The sequence below is a fragment of the Haliaeetus leucocephalus genome, unplaced genomic scaffold, assembly GCF_000737465.1.
Source record: "Haliaeetus leucocephalus isolate CR32 unplaced genomic scaffold, Haliaeetus_leucocephalus-4.0 Scaffold295, whole genome shotgun sequence".
Classification (NCBI taxonomy): domain Eukaryota; kingdom Metazoa; phylum Chordata; class Aves; order Accipitriformes; family Accipitridae; genus Haliaeetus; species Haliaeetus leucocephalus.
The window spans coordinates 6,217,269-6,238,676 of record NW_010972731.1 but is presented as its reverse complement, the minus strand read 5'-3'; the positions used below and the strand labels follow the sequence as shown (position 1 = coordinate 6,238,676).

At 46.2% G+C, this 21,408-nt stretch overlaps 1 protein-coding gene across 1 annotated transcript; it reads left to right on the top strand.

Annotated features, from left to right (window-relative positions):
• The first annotated feature begins 95 nt into the window (after window positions 1–95).
• Window positions 96–19,302, top strand: FBXL18 (F-box and leucine-rich repeat protein 18). The gene is made up of 5 exons (XM_010570319.1): window positions 96–173; window positions 1,399–1,599; window positions 2,493–4,033; window positions 6,841–7,059; window positions 18,849–19,302. The coding sequence occupies exons 1-5, from the start codon at window positions 156–158 to the stop codon at window positions 19,003–19,005; spliced, it is 2,136 nt and encodes a 711-aa protein (XP_010568621.1). The 5' UTR covers window positions 96–155; the 3' UTR covers window positions 19,006–19,302.
• Window positions 19,303–21,408: the final 2,106 nt, after the last annotated feature.

The following is a 21,408-nucleotide window of genomic DNA, read 5'->3' as shown; positions in this document are numbered from 1 at the left end:
GGGGTGTGGCGAGCCGCGGAAGCCGGGTCATGGCAGCGCCGGAAGAACCGTGCGGCGGCCGGGCCGGCGGGGAGCCAGGCCGGGACGCGGCCGGTTTGAGCGGTGCCCGGGGGAGGCGGCGGCGGCGACGGCGGCGGGACCGCGCGGCCGCCGCCATGTTCCGCTGTGGAGAGGTGAGCCGGGGCGGGAAGGGGCTCTTCTTCCGCCCCGGCCCCTCGGAGGGCCGTTAACCGGGGCTGTAGCGGGGCTCGTCTTCTGCCGCCGTCTCCCTGGGCTGGGGGAGCCGGGCTCCCCCCCTCAGGGATGGGGGCGAGGCGAGAGGGGCTGGAGCCGGCCCCGCGGGCCGTGAAGGGGCTCAAATGGCGGCGGTGGTGCCGGCGGCCCCTCTCCCCGCGGGGCCCGGCCCGGGCTGTCCGGCGGGGTGGGGAGGCCCCGGGGAGCCGGTTCCTGAGGCGGGCCTGCCGCCGTCTAGCGGGGCTGGGTACGGGCGCCGAAATCGCCCTCCCCCGGGGTGCTTCTGTGGGGGTTTTACAGGGGCTGTGATGTGGGACCAGCTCCCTCCTTCCCTTCAGGGGATGCCGTGACATTAATGACAATTCGAGCTTTATGAAAGGTGGTGCTAAAGTCCCAGCCGCCCCCCAAAACCACCGTCATCGCGGTGGCGTGGGCTGGGGGGGGGGGGTCCCTGCACCGCGCAAGGCTGTGTGTGCCCTGTTGCCTTCTTGTCAGGCGGTCCCGGTGGGTTTGGGGTACCCCTTGTCACCCCAGTGTCGAAGGAAGGGAGCGTGGGGTGGAGGAGCAAAGGGGTTCTCGTGTGCCCTTTGGAGCCCAGCTGTCAGTTGTGTGGTTTCATGTGGTTAAGGTGTAAGCATGTTGCACAAGAGCTATGGGTGATCCGGTACTGGACTGCAGTTTCCTTTGTGTGTATTTATCTATGTATCTCTCTCTATATATGGTTACATAACTCTTAAGGTTATTGCAATGGATGGCACTTAGAGGAAAGATGTAGAAAGAGGCTGCTGCGTTATATTTAGAAAGAATCAGGGACAGTCACTTTTCCCATTGCAAAGTAAGGCGCAAAAGTGGAGTGAACATAAACATTTTTTTTCCTCATTCTAAAGCAGCCAACAGTGAAAGAGCAAGTGAAGGTACTGGGGCTTTGTGTGAAGTTTTGCACTACCTCCATATTGTCTTCTAAGGGAAAGCTTTTGGTTTCTTCACGCAGATGGAAGTACTTAAAGATCCAGGCATTTCTGTTTTGTCTCACTTTGTAAATCCTTATGAGACTCAGGGTATCTGTTTTCTCACAAGCTTTGCTGAAGTTTCTGAGCTCGTAGCTTTTCTTTTCTCTTTTTTTCTTTTTTCTTTTTTTCTTTTTTCTTTTTTTTTTACCCCCAGGAGATCATAAGTGGGGAGAGCGAGGAGGAAACTAATGGTGTCAACTTGATGGAGTTCTCAGATGAGATCCTTTTGCACATCCTCAGCTACGTCCCTTGCACAGACCTTGTCCTGAACGTCAGGAGAACCTGCAGGAAACTCGCAACGCTTTGCCTTGACAAAAGTCTAACCCATACAGTTATACTTCAGAAAGACTATAAGGTGGGGAGAGTAGCTTGTTTCTTCTGTTAGCTATGAAGACAAATCTGGCTTCTGAAAAAATGCCAAGAAGTAGAACTTTCCAATGTGTCTGCTTAAATGAAATGCTCTTGAACTCTGAAATCAAATAAACAATAAACTGTTTTATAAAAGCATTTGTTTTCCAGAATGCTTTGTTAGAACAGCTCTGTGCTCCCTTAGTTATATAAAATACGTTCAGTGAAAACTATCTTCTCTGTGTTTCTGGAAGCTAAAATTAAAGTAAATGTGACTTTCCTTTTGTAGCTGTGGTTGTGTACAGTTACCATTTTCTCAAAATACATTTTCCGTGTTGTTGTGCAAAAAAATCTTGTGCATACTGCTGTCAGGCATGCAGTCAGCTAAGCCAGAAATTGTATATATGTTACAACAAAAATAAAGTTTGGGAATGAAGGGTGATACGTTTTATGAGGACTGTATCACCAAGTGCAGGCAAGGGGAAGCCTCTCACTCATTTCCAAAAGAGGAAACTGGATGAAGGAGAATGGAAACGTTCTTCTTTCAGTTTGAGTTTCCGTAGATAGCTAGTTCTGCTGAAATAGCTTTGCTTTTAGAAAATGGAGATGGTCCTCCATTCCACTGTCATTTGCTGAACAGATTTGGCCTCACAGTCAGTAATGCAGAACTGCCCAGACTGAGAAGCTAAAGGAGGTGTAATCTTAAGAGTCCAAAGCATGGTAGACCAAGCCAGTAACCAGCAGTATAATAATTCTTAGACGGTGCTAGCATCCTGAGACCTTTGGATGAGACATGTAATCTAAGTGCTAACCACTGTTATCCCCATTATCAGATGGGAAACTGAGTCAGTACACACCATTGCTGTATATCTCATTGAATCTGGTTTTGTTTGAGTACAGGTAAACAAAGACAAAGTGAAGCAACTGATGAGGGATATCGGAAAAGAGATTTACCAGCTGAACATGGCTGGTTGCTATTGGCTGCCCAGCTCCACTATTGATCATGTAACACGGTGCAAGAACCTGGTAAAACTGAACTTGTCTGGGTGCCATGTCACCTCTCTCCGTCTCTCAAAGATGCTGTCCACGCTCCAGCACCTGCGCTCCCTGGCGATAGATGTAAATCCGGGTTTTGATGCCAGTCAGCTAAGCAGTGAGTGTAAAGCCACTCTTAGCCGTGTCTTGGAATTGAAGCAAACTCTTTACACGCCGTCGTATGGTGTCGTTCCATGCTGCACTAGCCTTGAGAAACTGCTGCTTTATTTTGAGATCCTTGATCGCTCACGAGAAGGTTTTATGCTCTCTGGGCAGCTAATGGTAGGTGAGAGCAATGTGCCCCATTACCAGAACCTCCGTGTCTTCTATGCCAGGCTGGCTCCTGGCTACGTTAATCAGGAGGTGGTGAGGCTGTACTTGGCGGTGCTAAGTGATAGGACACCTGAGAACCTTCACGCCTTCCTTATTTCTGCCCCCGGTAGCTTTGCAGAGACGGGAGCCACTAAAAACCTCCTGGACTCTATGGCTCGAAATGTACGTCTGGATGCTTTACAATTGCCCAAAGCCTGGATTAATGGCTCTGGGCTCCTGCAACACTTGAAGTTCAACAACCCTTTCTACTTCAGCTTTAGCCGATGCACCTTATCTGGTGGTCACCTGATCCAGAGGGTTATTAATGGTGGGAAGGATCTTAAAAGCTTGACCAGTTTGAATCTCAGTGGCTGCGTTCACTGTCTGGCTCCGGAGTCCTTGTTTCGAAAAGCGGAAGATGACATTGACAGTAGCATTCTGGAAAGCCTGGTAGTGTCTTGCTGCAACCTGAGACACCTCAACCTCTCTGCAGCTCACCATCACAGCTCAGAAAGCATAGGGAATCACTTGTGCCAGCTTCTGTCCAGGCTAAAGCACCTGCTCTCATTAGCGTTACCGGTTTGCTCCATCACAGATGTTGCTGCAAATGTGGAAAAGCCTCCCACGGCATCTAATTTGGTGCCCCAAACATTTGGAAGGAAAGTTCGGATTGGGATACAGACTTATCCAAGGAACTTAGCAGACCAGGCAAATCAGAAGATAGAGTCTTCAGTATTCTGGGCTCTGATGGGAAGCCTCCGATTTTTGGAAACCTTGGAAATAATTGGGTCCAGTTTTTCCTCTGCCATGCCCCGCAACGAGCCAGCAATTCGGAACTCGTTGCCTCCTTGTGTCCGGGCACAAAGCGTGGGGGATTCAGAGGTGGCTGCCATTAGCCAATTGACTTACTTGCAGAGCCTCACCTTAGCACAACTGCCAAATATTCTTACTGGCTCTGGGCTTATTAACATTGGATTGCAGTGCCAGCATTTACGGACTCTTTCGTTGGCCAACCTGGGCATGATGGGGAAGATGGTCTATATGTCTGCTCTCATGGACATGCTGAAACACTGCAAGTGTTTGAGAGATCTCAGGTGAGGGGCTGCTGTTGAACATCTCCATTTTGTTTGCAGATGTCCAGAAATGTAGTGCGTGGTTGGTTGTGGCTAGTCTTAAAACTGTGAGTGTTCCTGTTCTGGTCAAAAGTAGCTGCAAGGACTTGAAAACTGGGTATTTTCCTTCCTGAGTTGTGGAGAATGGGAAGGCATCGCATGCTGTCCTTGAGGGCTCAGGATATGCCCTTTAACCAGTGTTTTAAGAGCAAAAAGTCTCTATGCTGCAACTGCCTTCCTTTTAGATAAGGAAAAGTGGATGCTGCATATTTGGGAGCTAGCAACCTGTCAGGGCCAGGTTAAATAATACATGCCTTTGCTGACTTTTTGGCTTTGCGTACACGCACATCTCTTAAATTTCCAGGAAGGGACTCCTACAATGTCTAGGTAACGTAGAGTTCCTCTCAGATTTCCCAATGAGATATTTTTCTGCCTTTGGTTCATATTAAAGTCTTGCCTTTTTATTTCTTTTTCTTTTCTTGATAATATATTGAAAACATTCCAAATTTAGAGTTTGTCCTGTTGGCGTTCCTCTCATGGTAGGATTTAAAGGGTCCTACCAAGGATCTGATCCTAAAGTAGCCCAAATGTGCTTATGAAGGAAAGGGGCACAAACCATGATGGTTTCCTTGCGCCAGTCTATATGAACACAAATGTTATTACTTTAGAAAGATGTTTTTTTCCTTCTTTTTTCCCTAAATCAGCTTCTGTTGGTGAAACTGCTAGACCTGTCAGTCCCATTGTCATCCTCTGTTCACAAATGGGTATAAAATGGCTAACAGTAGTAACAGCAAGGTCACTCCTGTGATCACAAAGACAGTGTGACTAAAATTATTGCTCATCAGCTGAGACTGGTGTTTGTGTGCATGTTCCTGATGCATTGCAATAGTGAAGGGAGCCAGGGTGGCTACAACACCTCAGGAGGGTTTTAATTTTCCACCACTTCCCGTTTCTAACAGGCAAGGAGCATGTTGGTCTCTCATCTAAGGGATGGCAGCTTAATGGCTTGGGTCATGTGAATGTATCTTAACCTTCAGGAGACTAAACAGCCACGGAAGAGCTAAGATCTGGCAAAGGAGGTTTGGGTGTGCAGTGTTGCTTCACTCTGTCTAGGCCCTGTAGTTTCCAGAGACTTTGAAATGGAGGCCAAGAGCAATAAAGATGGGAGGCAGCGCAGAGCCTTGAATAAAGGATGAACAAGGGTGTCTCCTTGTAACAGCCAGGCTTTTCGATGTAAGCTGTCATTGTTCTTTCCTGAGTAAAGTCTAAGGTTTTATATAGGTTTAAGAGGATTTTAATGTTTAGCACTTCCTCCTGATAATGTAGTTTCCTTTTCATTTGGCTAATGCTCTGCTGCTTCTACCCTTTTTTCCCCTCCCCATTTCCCGGGCTGAGAAACTAGTTTAAGGGGATATTCCAAAGCAACATTGTCATCTAGCGAGTGAAAGGCAGTATTGCAAGTATGGTTGTCGCATCACAGAGATTAACCTAGAAACCTGCTGTAAGGTTGCAGGAGATTCAGTGCTTTTTGTCCTGAATTTACAGTGCACCAATAACGCAGTTGAAAAACTCAAGAGGCTTCCCATCTCCTTAATATTAATTTTAAGCTATTACCCAACGTGCTTATGGGCTGTTAGGATCTCTTCAGGCAATGCTACCTGACGGGCAGTCACTGGCTGAGTCTCTAAAGCAGAATTTATCAATTAACAGGATTAAGTTGCTGAGATATCCCTGCATACTACAAAAGCCCATGCAGAGATTATCCAGATCAGGTTAGGACCGACAGCTTGTTATCACCTAATGGATTAACCTTCCTGGAGCTCTTGGCCTTGCTGACCCAATGACTGGGATTCCCAAGTGCTCTGTCTTGTAGTAAATCTGCACTAAGCAGATGTACTCTCCTGGTGACACCAACCCTGGGCAGGTTCTGCTTCCTGCAGACTGGTTTCTGTGAAGGAGTCATCCAGTTATGCTGCTGGTTAAAACATAGACCCCTTGTTGGTCAGGTATGGCTTCACCATGTCGTTTTGTTGTCCTGCTCTGGGCTGTGACCTAAGGTTGCGGATAGCCGTGATAGAAGATCCCGTCTCTCTTCTCTGGGCCAAGTGTTTAAGATAAAGGTTGGATTGATGATGGTTATTCTTCCTGTGGGAGAGCAGTAGCTTTGATCCTTTGCCATCCTCTTACCGGAGAGCGCTGGTTGTGGTCACTCTCTTGGCTCAGAGGCCCAGGTTCTGCATCAGCATGCGTTCATTGTGGATTTCTCATGCCTGCTTCTCTCTAGGCAGTAAACTGAAGATGACTACTTTGATCAGTGTTGGGTGCACTGGAGCAGTTAAGTCCTTAAATCCACATCAACTGCTCAGTGGATATCAGGTAGCAAAAACCAGGCTGTGCTTGTCATAAGACCAGAATGGATCTGCTGGTCAGACCTAAGGCCCATCTTACCCAACATGCTTTGTGGAAAACTTGCAAAACCAGGTTTACTCCCTGCGGGTGCTGGAATTCTGCAGTTTAGGGCCTTTCTGTCTATTTGTGTCCTTGTCCTTGAGCACACACTGTTCAAGAGTAACTAGCAAGCAAGAGCTCTGAGCTTGCAATGTCGGGTTTGTTATGCCATACCGCTAGCGCAAGCAGGTAGAAGGTTATCGCATGTGTAAGTGAAACAGACGATGGGGGACACTGGTTGCTCCATTTGCCAGCCCCCCATGAATGTGTTGTCTTCCCTCTTGTCTGAAAGTGGCCCAAGCATGAATTGCCTATTGACTTGTTTTTGTTTATTCTTGCAGGCTGGAACAGCCATACTTCTGTGCCGGCGCCCAGTTCTTCCAGGCACTGAGTCATTGCTCCTCTCTCCAGCGGCTTTGCATCGTCTCCCGGAGTGGGACTCTGCAGTCTGACGCAGTGATGTCATTCATGGCCAACTGCCTTGAGGTCATCATGTGCCACATGTTTATGGGAGAATCTCTTACCGTTTGCAAAAATCTCCAGCAATCTATTGTCCGGAGGTGAGTGCAGAAAGAGGTTGATGTGGGATTTCTGGAGCTGTTGAAGATTTATCTCCATTTCCTTGCTTGCCAAGGTTTATATGGCTTGGAGCACTTGTTCCAAGAAGCTAATAGGTACTGTGTAACTGCTTGGCACATGAACTAGCCTCTTATTTTAATAAGAGTGAATCAGTGAAATATTTGAAGGTATTATATGAATTTTTGATTCCATTCCCACCCATGTTCTCTGCAGTTCCGTTGGCTGAGTTGAAGTTCTGGATGTAAAGCTCCATCATAAATCAAATGACACTTTTTGTGTAAACAAAACATCTGCCGACATTTTAAGTACTGAAAGATTTGACCTTGAAGCTTTCCTCCTTTCCCACAAGTGACTAAGATAATTCTCTGTCCTCTAATCACTTGTAAATGTCACTTACTGATAATCCCCTGGCAGCGCAATTCAAAGCCTTTAAAGGGTTGTTGTGAAGGGTTTTTCTTTGGGGGGGAGGTGTGGGATTGGGGGGAGAATTGGTACAAACTGCCTTTGCACGTTTGGCAGTTCTTAAATGCATTTTGCTTGGCCCCTTGCAGTGTTCTGAGGCTCACGTGGTGGGAAACGTTTGTATGTGAGCCGTGAACTGCATTTGAAAAGAGAGCTTTTAATTATGCTTGGCATTTTGAAATCTTCTAATAGTGGCAGTCATCTTACAAAATATTTCCCATGCAACAGACTTTCCATTATAATTTTTTTTTTCTATAAGGCTTTTTCTCCGCCTTCAGTCTGTTTTCTTTGTCACCTACTGTTGCTTTGCCCTGTTAAGCTCTAATAAAAATTTCAAATCACACGGCATTATTACTGCATCCTAAAGGGTGCTCCTCCCCCCCAGCCTTTCTCTAGCTTCAAGCTGACTTATTACACTTGGCTTGTTTCCGCAGATCAAATCCAGAAGAGCCTATGACTATATTAGCTACCTACCAAACTGCACACGAGATTGTTTGTTACTGCCTCTAAAAGGCTCTGTGTCCTTCTGGGATAGTGATTGTTGGAAACATCCAAGTAAATTCCTTGTGATGTGACAAGGATTCTTTAGTTTGTTTTTCACAGGGCTTCATACCTGTAAAAACATTTCATGGTTGATTTCAGTTGTGCTTTGGGGATCCTTAGAAAGGACCCAAAATCTGCAGCTCCCATTTTTTATTTTGCCCTCCCCTCTGAGATGCCATTGCAGCACTGGCCAAAATTTTAATGTTCACTTACTGAGCAGAAATACGCTGTTCTGCAGTCTTTTCTCCCTCTTTTTCTCTGTTGTGGACAGATTCTCACTACATTCTGTGCCTCTTAATAATTTAAACCCTGGGAACTTTCTAAAGAGCAGCTGATGCCTCGTGGAAATGTTAAAAAATATTTTTATATTTAGCAACAGTTCTGGCTGTCATACTATTTTTCTTCTTTTGTATTTTATTAATAGAGAAGTTTGTATGAAACCAGGATTTTTTGAAGTGCGTTTTTTTTTTTTTCCTCTGAAGAGAGCATCTGCTCCTACTGCAAATTCTACACCTGAAGTCATAATCCTCTGTGACATTGTAATTGGTGGCTCTGGAAATGATTTTGATGTCACGTAAGATTATGACTTCAGGAGGAGGATAAGCAGTGGGAGCAGATGCTCTCCTAAGCAACAAAGATCCCGTTCTCATGCAACTGTCTCTAGTAATAAAATGGAAGGAACAAAATACAGAAAATTATTTGTAAGCAAAGCCTGGAGTCTTCCATGAGCCATCAGTGGGTCCTTAACCACGTGACTTTTCCAGTGTTCCCATTCTCATCCTTGCACAAATGTGCCTTCAGATGGGGTCAGAAATTGACTTTCTCTTGACTGCATTTTGTCTGCTACTCCAAGGGCAAAGAGACGTGCAGTAAAATCCATGTGTGAGCTAGTTCATTGCTTAAACCTGTGGATAAGGCTCTAATTCACACAGCATGTCTTCCTCTAAAAATGTGCTGCTAGTGTCTCTTTAATCCAAGTTTCAAATTCAAGAGCCCATTGGGTAGCAAGTTTGAAGTTACATATCCTTGTGCCAGAATGAAATCAGGTGATTTATCCTTTTTTTTTTTTATTATTTGTTTGTTTGGAATATGTGCAGATGCTGTGTGTGCGGGCAAAACATGGAGAGTGGATGGGAAGAAGGAGGCGAGAGGAGGGAAGGCAAGGCTGTGAGCCTTTCTTTGTTTGCTCCCTTTCTTGAGCCAGGGGAATTGATCCATATTCCTCAGGTCCCATTAAGGGTTAGAGTTCCTGTTTTAGGGCTATGGAGATGCTCTTGTTTAGGCTGAGAGCTGCCAAGTGATTGCTGGTCTTGAACAGGGAGATGGGGCCAAAGTGACTCTCATTGTCCGAATGCTTCTAAAAAGAGAAGAAAAGCAAGTGGGAACTGGAAAGGCCTAGGGCTGGGCATGCAACACTAGCTTGCTACAGGTGGTAGAGCTGTGAGGGCTTGAAAACGCAATCTAGTCCAGTGCAATCCTTTTTCAGATGTGGATGCACAGGAGGGTTTGGATCACAGAAGAGGCTGGGAACGATTCAGGGAGAACAGACTGGTTTCAGCTGCGCAGTTGTACTGGAAGATGGTGTATATACAGGGTGTGGTGATGGGAGCTTGGGTATTAAATCTCCTGCATCACACTGATGGCTTAAAGCCTGAACTGATTCACAAACTCTTCCCTTTGACTGTAAAATAAGGTTAGTATTATGTATTTCTGTTCTACTGGCCCGAAAAAAGAGTTGTTCTCGTGTCTGTTAGTCTTGTGACAGCTCTAAACCAGGCCCTGTGGTGTCCATCTTTCTTGTGGGCAGTTTTCTGGTTGAAGTTTGCTGCTATTCGGGACAAATTAGTTTATGCATTTAAGTCATTAAAAGCCTCTGATTCAGTTCTGCCTCTTTTGCAATGAAACACACTAAGCAGAACAGCACTCATCTTGGAGCTCTCATCAGCAAACAACAGGCTTGCAAGGGCAAGGTCTCCTCTGAGCTTTAGAGAAGACTGTTTCCCTCTGGGCAGATAAATCATTGCAGTGTTTTTCTTTATTCTTTTTTCTTCTATGTGAATGGGAGGGGTAATCTCCTTTATGGTTCAGGGAGATACTCTGTGCACATAAGAAGGGCCTAGTGGTTAGAGTGGGAGATGTGGCTTGAGTGAGCCATATCCACTTCCCTGATCTTCCTCACATTTCACATGTGACAGTGGTCTAGTCTCAGTTTCTCTGTAAAATGACATTTTTTTTCCTATCACATGGTGCTCAGCTGCTGCCGCTGCCACACTTCAGATAGTAGCAGATCTAACGAACACAATGTTTTCCCTTTTATGCTTGGACCCTAACTTTGCCAAAGTGCTTAGCTCCAAGCGCATGTTGTCTTTGTTTAAGTAACTCTTCTGTTAAAACCACTGCAGTGGTAATTCCAGAAACACTAAAATACCACAATTCAAGGACGCACGGTTGTAGGTTCAAGCGTGACCCTGGACGTGTTGCTGTGCAAAGAGGCTTCTTTGCAGAAAAGGGAGATTTGCTTGTCCCTTTTGGGCTGAGTTGCTGTGCTGGGATTCTTTCTAAATGCTTGCAAAGAGCCGTGTATGCAAAGCCCGGTCCGGGGGGACCGGGCTTCGAACAGCTTTCCCCGAGGGTCTCCACACTGTTATTTTGTGAAATAGTCAGTAGATGGAGCTGTGACCTATGGAAGGTGTCCCACTGCCTACTGATGTGTTGCATGCTAAATAATCGTATTTACACGCCTGTATTTCTCTGCCCCAGAAATCTTGTGGGCAAGGAATTTGGATGACTTCAGGATTGCACAGCTACATAGCATGGTTAGTGGGTACTTCACAAATGTGCAGGAGAAGTTGCTTTCCTGATGAAGCTTACCAGCAGAAAACAGGCTGGGAGAGGGGATGGGAAATGCTTTGGCAAATATCTCCTTGGCCTCGAAGACAGGTTTTGTTTCCAGTGTGTTCCATTAGAATTTTGTTGGTTTTAGCTTAAGTGTTTAGATAGCTCCTATCATTGTAATGATTTCAAGGACTCTACAACACCAGACAATACAATCCTGTGAAAAGTCCTTGAAAACACACCTTGGAAAAGATTAAGAAAGCAACAATAAAAAAACCCAAAACAAAGCAAAACAAAAAAATCTCTGAGAGCACGGTGTCATTAGGGATTCTTCATACATGGGGGGAAAGTGTCAAGGCATAGAGGTGAGTTGTGATTTATAGAAATGCAATCCAAGTTAAGCCACGGTAGAGAGCGTGGTCAGCAAGCGAAAGATCGTGGTGCAGCTGAAGTGTGTTTTGGGGAGGTAGGTGGGTAGCTGGGCTCAGCTGCTCATGTCTCCCAAAAGCGTTATTGTAATCTCCTGCAGTCTGATAGCTGCTGGGAGAAGGTGCGGAGGGCTGGGGCTGGCAGGGGTCCTGGTACAGCATCCCCCAAGAGCTGTGGGGTCGGAGTGGGGAATGGGCAGTCCTAGCTCAAGCTCTCTGCCCCTGTTCCCCTAGCCATGCTGGCTGCCTGTCTCCAGCAAATGGCCTTGCAAAGCGAGTGTGCAACTTGGGTGACTCTGAGGGTTAACCAGTGCTAGAAAATGCAGAGAATTTTACAGTTGTAGGACAACCTCCCTGTTCTGGGGATCCAAGACCCGGAGAAAGAGAAACACTAACTTAACCTTCCTTCTTCTGCCTGTGTCAGGTATGAGCACTGCTTAGTTTGAAGTGACATTCACAATAGGACTCCTGCCACTTTCCAGGAATAGCTATTTCAGTCTGCATTAGATCTTACTATTCAAGCTTCTGTAGCATTACCTAAATTTTTCCCAGCTTGTTATTGTCCTTTTTTAACATGAAACTCTTGGCTGGATCTTACCTTTTCTTAAACTGCTGATTCCAGTGGCCCTGTGTGGCTGTGAGAGCCATGATGCTCGCTGAAGGGATGAAGCACCCTCCTGGGATTCAGTTGCAGAAATAGGGCTTCCAGGTGGGAGCATGGGGGTGAAACTGAGTATTTGGAAAGGGCTGAGTGAGCCAGTCCCTCTCCTGCCATTTAGCACAGGACTGAACTATCACAAATAAATTTTCACTCACCTCGGAGCTAAGTGTTCCCCCCTCCCTGGTTGTTATTGCCCTGGATATCCCTGCAGTATTCCTCTTGCCTGGATTCTCATTGCGGGCTTGGCTTCAGAAAAGCCCTTTTGGGTAATCCTTTTTACTGTTAGATTGGGTGAGAGGCGGCTGTTAGGACAGTAAGCGAGTGCAAGATCATCTTTGAATTCAGCAGAGTCCTCCAGCGTCCCTCCTGCACTGCCCACCTGACTGCTGCAATTGTATTGACGCTGCAAAAAGCTGGTATTACCACCTAGGGCTTATTTGAGATTTTCAAGCTGTTTTTGCATCCCTTCACCACCTTCTCTTCCTTCTGACCTTGAAAAAGTCCCTCTCAGTACACTGCTGGCTTTCCTGGATCCCAGAGCCAGCACGGTAGCTGCCAATCCCACTCCGCTAGCCTAAGCATGTTGTGGGCTCAGGCCCTGCGTCTGATTGCAGAAGACTTAATGTATCGCTAGGCTGGTGTAGTGAATCATTAGCATCCTGTTCCAGCTTTCATTGTCTGTTTCATTTCCTGCTCTTGGAAACCCCTGAATCATTCTGTCACAGACTGAATAACAAACTGCATCCTTGTCAGCTTGTGTTACCCAAGAATTCCTCGGCGGGCTTGGCAAAGGCTGACTCTGCTTGAGGTGTGGCCTGGACACCTTTGGTCTGCCAGGGTTGTTGTTTATGGGTGGGTTCAAATACTTTACAAGCCAGCACGGCTTGTGGGACCATCCCCAGTTTGGCATATTAATGTATCTTCTTTTGGGGGTACTAACATACCCCCTTCTTAAATGCATTCCTGTGGTTGACCCAAATGGCTTGTTCTAACTGCTAGCTCATGTGTTTTGAAGGGAATTCAGTCCTGAAACCTTCCTTAGTGGGTAGATTGGTTTGTGCATGAAATAGGTTTCAAGAAGTGTCCTCCCCTCTTTCTTGGCTGAGAAATAATATTGGAATAGTACTGTCGTGCTTTCTCTTCATGAGGGTGTAAAAGGCTGAACGGAAGCATTAACTGCAGGTTTAAAGCATTTCCATAGTAAAATAAATCTAATTGAGCAGTTATTGCAGTAGCTTTTTAATTTGTGGAAGAGATTAGGAAATAACTTTCAGCTTGCTCTGGCAGAGCACTCCCCTAGGACGTGTCCTGGGCGCTCTGGCATTGCTCTTTGGGTTCTTATTCCCTCCCCCTCTAATTGTCCGGTCACATTTGACTGATGCAGAGTTCAGCTGGCAAAATAATGCAAGAACCTCAATCTGCAAGCGTGTTTGATATAAACCTCAGCTCACAGGGGAAGTAGCGGAGTGTCATTCATGCCTTACAGAGAGAAACCACAGTAGAGAGATGTAATTTGCCTCTACTCGGGATGAGTCTGACATGTATTGCTCCTTCCCCATGACACAATGCAGTGGCAGAGGATGCTGCATTGAAGATAATGGGAGAGTTGGCAGTGTTGTGTGCGAATGACTTCCAGAGTCCCATCTACACCCCTTTGTCTCAGATTGGAGGATGTAGTGATGGGACTTAAGGTGAGGGGAAATCGCAGGCCTTGGGAGAATGCCCATTTGTCCATGTAGACATGAGGGGATGGAAGACACCCTTAAAGGAAAACACTTTATGGAAGAAATATCTCATTGTGTGCAGTTAAGAGCAACCTGACGAATCACAACAGCTTTCCTCTGGAACTTTTGAAGTCCGTTTCTGAGGTTAGAAAATGAAGTCTGCTCAGCACTGGTACTCTGGCAGGGTTGGAAGTGGGAATGGCACTAAGGAATGGGTCTGCTTTAGAGTCAGTGTGTGGAGGCTTTGGACCCCTCTTGAGAGGCTTCTGAGGGATGAGCGGGGGGCAAAGGTCCTCCCTGCTCACAGAGGAATCGGCCTGGGGGAATCCCACCTGCAGTTTCTTTGGCATGGCTGGAAGATGCTCTGGAGAAGCTTCATTTTACACTATTGGCAGTCACTGTAAGCAAGGAAAGCTTTTGCAGTTCCCCGGTACTGCGTTCAGGGCATGGCCAGTGGAACAAATTTTAAGTGTATGTCTGGCCTTCCCTTAAAAGATGAGAAAAGTGTGTGTTTGTACGTTGGGTCATGCCACTTGTCAGCTGCTCCAGCTTGTCCTGGCATTTCCTCTGTTCTACTGTGCCATGCTTCAGGGACGGGAGTTTCCAGCCTGGCTCAGGTATGCTGGCTGAAGCTTTCAAGACAGATGCCATATTTGAACTTTCAGATGTGAGCAAGTCTTCCAGTGAAAACAGACTTCTGCTGTCCCTGGTGGAGGATTAACAGAGTTTTTGTGCATGTGGGCAAAAGAGCTGTGTACATGGCAGAAAGTGACTTGGTCTGAATGCCCTTCTCTTGAGAAACTCAGGCCTCTCCAGAAGCAGCTCACCAGCCTGCGGGGGAAGTCTAAGTGGAGGGGGGAGAAGGTGTGTAACTGCAGCAGAGACTGAGTTGCTGCTGTGAGAGTCATGCAAACCACAGTCTACATCTGCTCTGTTCCCCCAAATCAAGCTTCTCCTGGTTTCCTTCCTTGCTTTTCTTCTTTAAAGCCATTTTTCCCATAAGCTCATCTCAGCTTGTGGAGTTAAAAAACGTGGCCTTGCTCCACTCCTGATATGCCATATTTCCTCATTTTATCTGGTGTGTGCTGCTTTTGTTGCCAGTGCTTAATTATACCACCTTGTGTGCCCTTATTCCCGCTTGCCAGCATTTGTGAAGTGGGATGTGCTGAAATGTCTGAATTTGGCATAGGGCTTTTCTTAGGTTTCTCTGGAAATCTCAAGGGGAAATACATTCTGCAGTCCCAAATACTGCCTTGTCCTTTCCTTTCCCCATAAGGGAAGGTAAGTCTGAGCAGCACCTAACACAGTGGAGCTGTCATCTTCTGGGGTCTGTGGTGCAGAGAGTTGCAGGGGGGACATAATCCATCGCTACAGGCTGGCTGGCGAGGTTCTCCTCTGGCTTTGGGCTGCCCTTTAGCTCTATCAGCAGGTGGAGTCCTGGGGACTCACTGGCCTCTCTGGAGAAGTATGTCTGAAAACACACACTGAGAGTGTTTGCCAGGAGATAACTGCATTCCAGGGAGTGACTCTTTTGTCTTGCTAAAATCGAGGAAATCTGATCAAAGTGCAGCCTTGCTTTAGACTTTTTCTCTTTCTTTTTGACTTTGTCCCTGACCTACATATTGGATCCTGCCACGCTGGTTGGAAGTAATTGAGACGGTAGTGTTAGGCTATTTACCAAGCTGTTCACTTGAAAATAACCTTACTGCGTCCAGTCCACACCTGTTCTGGGATAATTTCGGAGACAAATAACAAAGTGTCATTAACCCTTTCAGTCACATGCAACCTGTTCAAGGTCTAACTGTAGAGTGAGGTTATACCTCTGCTGATGCCAGGAGGAATTTGTGACACAAGGTGCGCTTCGCTGTTTGTTTCCCAGCTCCATGGATGATTCCGCCCAGCTGCTGAAGTCAGGGCCACTATGTGTCCACATCCAAATGAGGACACTTCAGAGACCTCCTTGTAATAGTTCCTGCTGGGTGGTTGTTGGTTTGGTGTTGAGTCTGCTGGACCAGAGGCTATGCTGGAAAATATGTGCGTGTGGGGGTATTTTCTTTGTTATCCCAGTGGTTGTTTCTGATTAAAGGATCTGTTTTGAAGGGGCTGCTAGTCAGTTGCCTAGAAAACTTGCTTTCATTTAATTAATCATGATGAGTTTAGTCTGGAGGTTTTGTAGGGGAGAGCAAGCAAGCATATCCTTGGCTTTTCTCCCTTGGAAAAAAAGCAGTGTTTCATGTCTGAAACTGCAGCTCTTTTGTCTCCCCAGGTTGACATCCTTCTCTGTCCTTCGGGTTTTAATTTTACAAGCCATGCGCTTGCAGAGGTAGATCCAGTTTGAAGTCCATCCAGGTGTGGAATGAGGAAAGAACCGTCAAGAAGATTACAGGAGCTATTCTGCAACTCATTAACTCAATCTCTTCCCCTTCTTGTTATCTCCTCCCCATGCCTGGGGCCTTTCAAACTAGTGCTCTAAGTGCTTCTCACTTAATCTAGCCCACCTGGACAGGTGTATGAAGAAAGGAATTGCCTTCCGGGGAAGGACTAAAGGAGCATAGATTGGGGAGGGAGTCTGCTTTTGGGAACTGCTAATCCCAGTTTAACATTATGACAGCTGCTCGTTAAAATCAGGGTGTTTTTTAACAGGCAGTTAAAGGAGAGGCTTTGCACGCACATTTAGCTGAGAATAATAGTGAACCATGTGCATTTGATTTTTTTTTTTTTCTTAAATCACGCAAATTGTACATGGAAAGAATTCTCCGGCGTCAACTTGCTGGGGTATGGAATTTACAAGGTTTGCAGTAACATACAGTTTCCTGTTGAGGGGGGGAGAAAATTACAAAGCTTTCTTTTTCTTTTTCTCTTTTTCTTTCTCTCTCTTTTTTTTTTTTTTTTTTTTTAAGGTCAAGTTCAAACCTCTCATATAAATCCAGCCTCTTTGGAAGGTGTACTTACTGTGTTGGGGTTTTTCAGTTGTCTTGGTGGCAGATTGTCATGTAAACCTGTCTAGGTTCTCATTTTTATAGCTACATGTAAAGGCTGCTTATAAACTACAATTTTGTATACAGTGAGAAGGCAGCATGCAGATCTAATTTGGGAGAGTCTATATACAAAGAAAGAAGCAGAGGTTTCTTTGCCTTGGGGAGATGGCTGTTTCTTCCTAGCTGAACTTCCGTAAACTTGGTCTATTAACATGATTTTCTCTGCAGGACTGTGGTGTTGGATAAGAAACACGAAGAGCTGAGGCAGAGGTGGGACTATCAAAGAGACATTTGCTGTATTTTATGTAATTTCACTGCAGACTTTACCAACCGCCTCCCAGATCAGCGGTTATTTGCTGGTTGATTTCTTGTAGGCAGTGCTGTGGAAGTAAGAAACTGCGTAGCTCCTACACAAGCCCCCAGATCCACTCAAGGAGCGGTGTCCTTTTCTGCCAGCCCTTAGGTGTGAGGCATGAAGGGCAGGTCTGTGATGCAGAAAGATATAAAATTGCCCCAGGTAGCTTTGTTGCTGGAAATCCTTACTCCTGCAGCTACTTAGGTTCAGGCAAATTAATTTAACCTACCAGGACTGAGCAACTAGCCTTGGAATGGGAGTTTCTCTGCTACAGATTTGCTCTACTCCAAATCATTTGCGGATGGGAATATCCTTTCTGTCTCCCAGGAAATGTCAGTCTCTCATGGCCTTTTCTTCAGCTGGCCGTATTGCTACCTGGGATTTTCATGTGTGTTTCCAGCAGCCAAATCTGCAGCCATTCCCTTTCTGTTTGACAGAAATCTGGCTGCTTCAGAGCTAGAGATGAGCTGGGAATTTTCCAGACACACGTCTGTTTAAGAGAAGTTTGAGCAGTGAACTCCTCTTTTGACCCAACACAACTTGGTTCAGCCTCAAGGGACTGGTGCTGCCAGTTTGACTCTGCCTCCTTTAGAGTGATAATGAACTGGCCCTTGTCGCACAGTTTGGAGGAAGCATCTTGGTGGCATGGGGCTAATAGTCACAAGTCTTTTAATCTTAAGGGTGTAACTCTTAAGCTATAGCATAACTTCCCTTTACCCCCCAGCTTTAAAAGACTGAACTCTTGTTATGCAATGTTATCCCCCATGTTTTCTTACTCACCAGGTTGCTATCATGTAGAGCACTTGCTGATGGGGACCTGAGCTTTTTTTTTTTATGGTTCTTTTTACATTGTATAAATGGCTTTAATTTTTGCTGTTCTCTTCCTCTGCTCTGTAGTTAGAACCCTGCTGCTTCTCTCTCATGTTGTCGTATCAGGCCCCTTGTTTGCAAGGTCTGGGATGTGTGCTAGAAGGGAGACCCAGTGGTGTGATGTTGGCAAGAAGACCTGGGAGGGCAGGAGGAGAGTGGAGATTTCTCTGAGAGGGGACCAAAAGGACTGAGGCTGTAGTTTCAGAAACTGGAATCTAAAATTCAAGTGGCAAACAGGGATACTTGCTTGTGTTTCTGTTAGGGCAAATTCCTGTGGTGCCAAGACAGGTTTTCTGCAACTCGGATTAAAAAGGAGGCTGCAGTTCGCACGCGTGTGTGTGTGCGCGCGCACACTTAAATGCTTATCTGCAGATCTGAGCTTTCTAAACTTGTCTGTGCTCTAATTGCAGAGTGTAGACTCTGCATGCAGAACAACCCAGCCTGAAGTGATAATCCCAGGCTCAACCCCGAGAGAATGCCTGGCACTACTCTGGCCTGATTTTCTTAATGGCTCTGCAACTTGCCACTGGTTTGGAGGTGGTTTAAATTGTTATCTCTGAGCAACTTGCCCAGCTCGGGCAGAGCACTTAGGATCTCTGGTGTTCTAAGAATACCTATATGTTGTGATTTATTTATTAATTTTTAAAAACTTCTTCCTCCCTCCCCATGTTAGGCCTAATTTGGGTTTGTGTCAGCTCAACAGACTCGCTGAAAAGGAGTATAAGCCCAGCCTGCACTCCCTGCTGACACATGGAGAGGGGAGTGGGAGACCTTCGCTTCCAGCTGCCCCTCCTGCCTCCTCTGAGCAACCTTTCCTTGCCCCCACCACTGCATGATCTATATCCCTGCAATCCCCTCCTCTTGCACTGGAGAATTCTTATTTTTCCTCAGCTAATAACCTGTGTCTGATTTAGCTTCCAGGCGGACCGCCCTGCATTAAATGTCGTCATTTTCCCTCTGCTTCATGAGGACTTGACAGAGGTCATCAGAGATGTCCCCATGCGGCACTTGGATGAAATTACCTTGTTTAAAAGCAGAGTGGCCGAGGAACCTCCCAACTTGTGGTGGTGACTGTCACAGCATGGAAGGACAGTCAGCATGAGCACACAAATAGCTTCTTGTTGGCCTGGATTCCCCATCTTCAGCTCCTGGCCGCCTCACTGGATGCTGTACAATCATTTTAAATAGGTGCAATTGCAAATTAAAAACAGCTGGTCCTTTGCAGTGGGGAAACATCTATTGGATATTGCTTGCATCTGAAAATCCTGTCTCAAAGGCTTCTGGAATCTGATGAGTATTTCCTTGTGGTTAATATGAATTGTTTTGTTATTTTACTGAAGTTAACGGTAAGAGAAACTGACTTAACGATGCTCTTTCCCCTGTGTCGCCTGGTGTATTTCCTAAGGGCCCCTGTGTACTTTGGCAGTGTGCTTTGTGATATTGGTGGAAATCATTCTTTGCTTCTGTCTATTTTTGGCAAAGTAGAAAGCCTAAGCCAGCTAAGAGGCACAAAAATGTGTTGCTCAGTTGAAGTGCATCGCATCTTTTCTATGTTACAAATACTCATTTGTAGTCACACACATGCAGTCACAGATATTTAAAGAATTTTTTTTTTTTGATTGAGAAGTACCACAAGGACTCTTTTTTTTAATAACAAATTAAGGTCATTAGCACCTCGACCATGGTATGTTCTTGCTGATGCTGTTTCCATCAGTCTGGTGGAATAATTTCTCAGCTCTTTTGGAAATCCTTGTCCTAGGGTGGATGGTGCCTACAGTGAATAAGTTGAGGCTCAGATCTGATTTAAATGCAGTCTGTCTTGCAGTGTAGATGGGAATGCAGTGTTCCACTTCTGTCCTTAGATCCCATGCCTTGAGCTCATGCTAATTTTAGAGATGTTATGAAGTATTTTCACAGTGTGATTTCAGTCAGCTTCTCTGCTCCACAGAACTTCCTCAGGCATCAGTAGTGGTCTGGATCACTTTCGTATTGCCTTATTTACTGAGCACTTTTGAAAGCATCAGACAGCTGTACCAAAAGCCAAGTTACAAATTCCTGGAGCTACATTTCTGGGTGGCAGTCAGATTTCCCTTCTGCTGGAGTATTTTGTGGTAGCACACTGGGTCTGTCTTCTGCAAAACAGCTATCAGCTAGGGCTGTCTAACGTCTCCACCTAAACACTCCCTAAAATGTTGAGCAGTGCTTTTCTGGGGAGGCCCAGTGTTGTCCAAAGATGATGTTCCCATCTCCTTGTTGGCATTTTCTACACAAGATGCTATCTCCCAAACAGTGTTCTGCCATCAGTGGTTCATAGGAAGCCTGGACTGATGGGATGGATTTGAGAGCAAAATGCATCTCTCAGGTTTGGAGGACTTTCCCTCTTTACTTTCCCATCAGTCAGGTGTCAGCCTGCCTGGAAATCTGTCTTGCAGGTGTAAATCTTGAGCCAGACTGTGGTAACCCTTGTGCTCCGATAGGTTATGGTGTTAACGAGCAGGTTAATGTTAGCCTTCTACTAGCACAGGTCTGTGCATTGCTAAAACTAACCCCTGCATGTGTTTGCTGTCTGCCCTGAGTTTCTCTCCCTTCCCCACTCAGGACAGGGTGCCAGCAGCGGTCTCTGGTTTGCGGCTGGTAACAAGGTGGTGAGGCCAGCTCGTGCTCCTCTGGGAACGGCCGCAGCTGAGCTGCGATCACCTCCGAAGTATGAGACTCTGCCTCAGGTTAGACACCGTGCGGGTGAGCGCAAGGAGCTGGTGCCCTGTTCTTGGCATCCTGCCACTGTTTTCTCTCCCACTCTCCCAACGAGGTCGTTCTTTCTACCTCTTGTCATATTACTTGCCTGTTTGAATCCCTCTGTCCCTCTCCAACAGCTTTCTTCTCTCCTTCTCCCTCACTTCAGTGAATCAGATGTACTTTTTGGCAGGAACACGAGCCGCTGCTCTGTCCAGTTCTAGCCACTTCAGCTCTGCCTAGTTTTTGTCTGGGTTTCTTTCCTAGAATAAATAGCGAGGGTTAGGCAGCGAGTGTTTGCAAAGCTGCTTTCTCCTCCTTGTGCTTCTAGCCTCAGGGCAGGGTAGAGGGAAGGCTGAGGGTAGGGAGCCAGCTCTCTGATGCCTAAGGGGACCTGTTGGGTCCTGTGGAGGAATCCCAATGTTTGGTACGTCCTACAGGAGTGAGGCCATTGCCATCCTCAGCAGGGATTTCCCCTGCACATACATGCTGTGGCACTGGCAAGAGTTTGGCAAAACTGCCAGCTCGCCTGTTCCTGTCCTGCTGGAAAACTCAAAAAACACCTGTTGCTTAATGGTGGCGTTAACCCTTTGGTCTTGGGGGTTAGAGTAACCTGATGAAACATGCTGTACCTTTTGCTTGGCAAAGCGATACCCATCTGCCTCTTGTCTTGCTAGATGGGGGCAGGCAATCAGGCATGTTTTATAATGCCATTATTCTGTTGCCTGGAGTATGATGTTT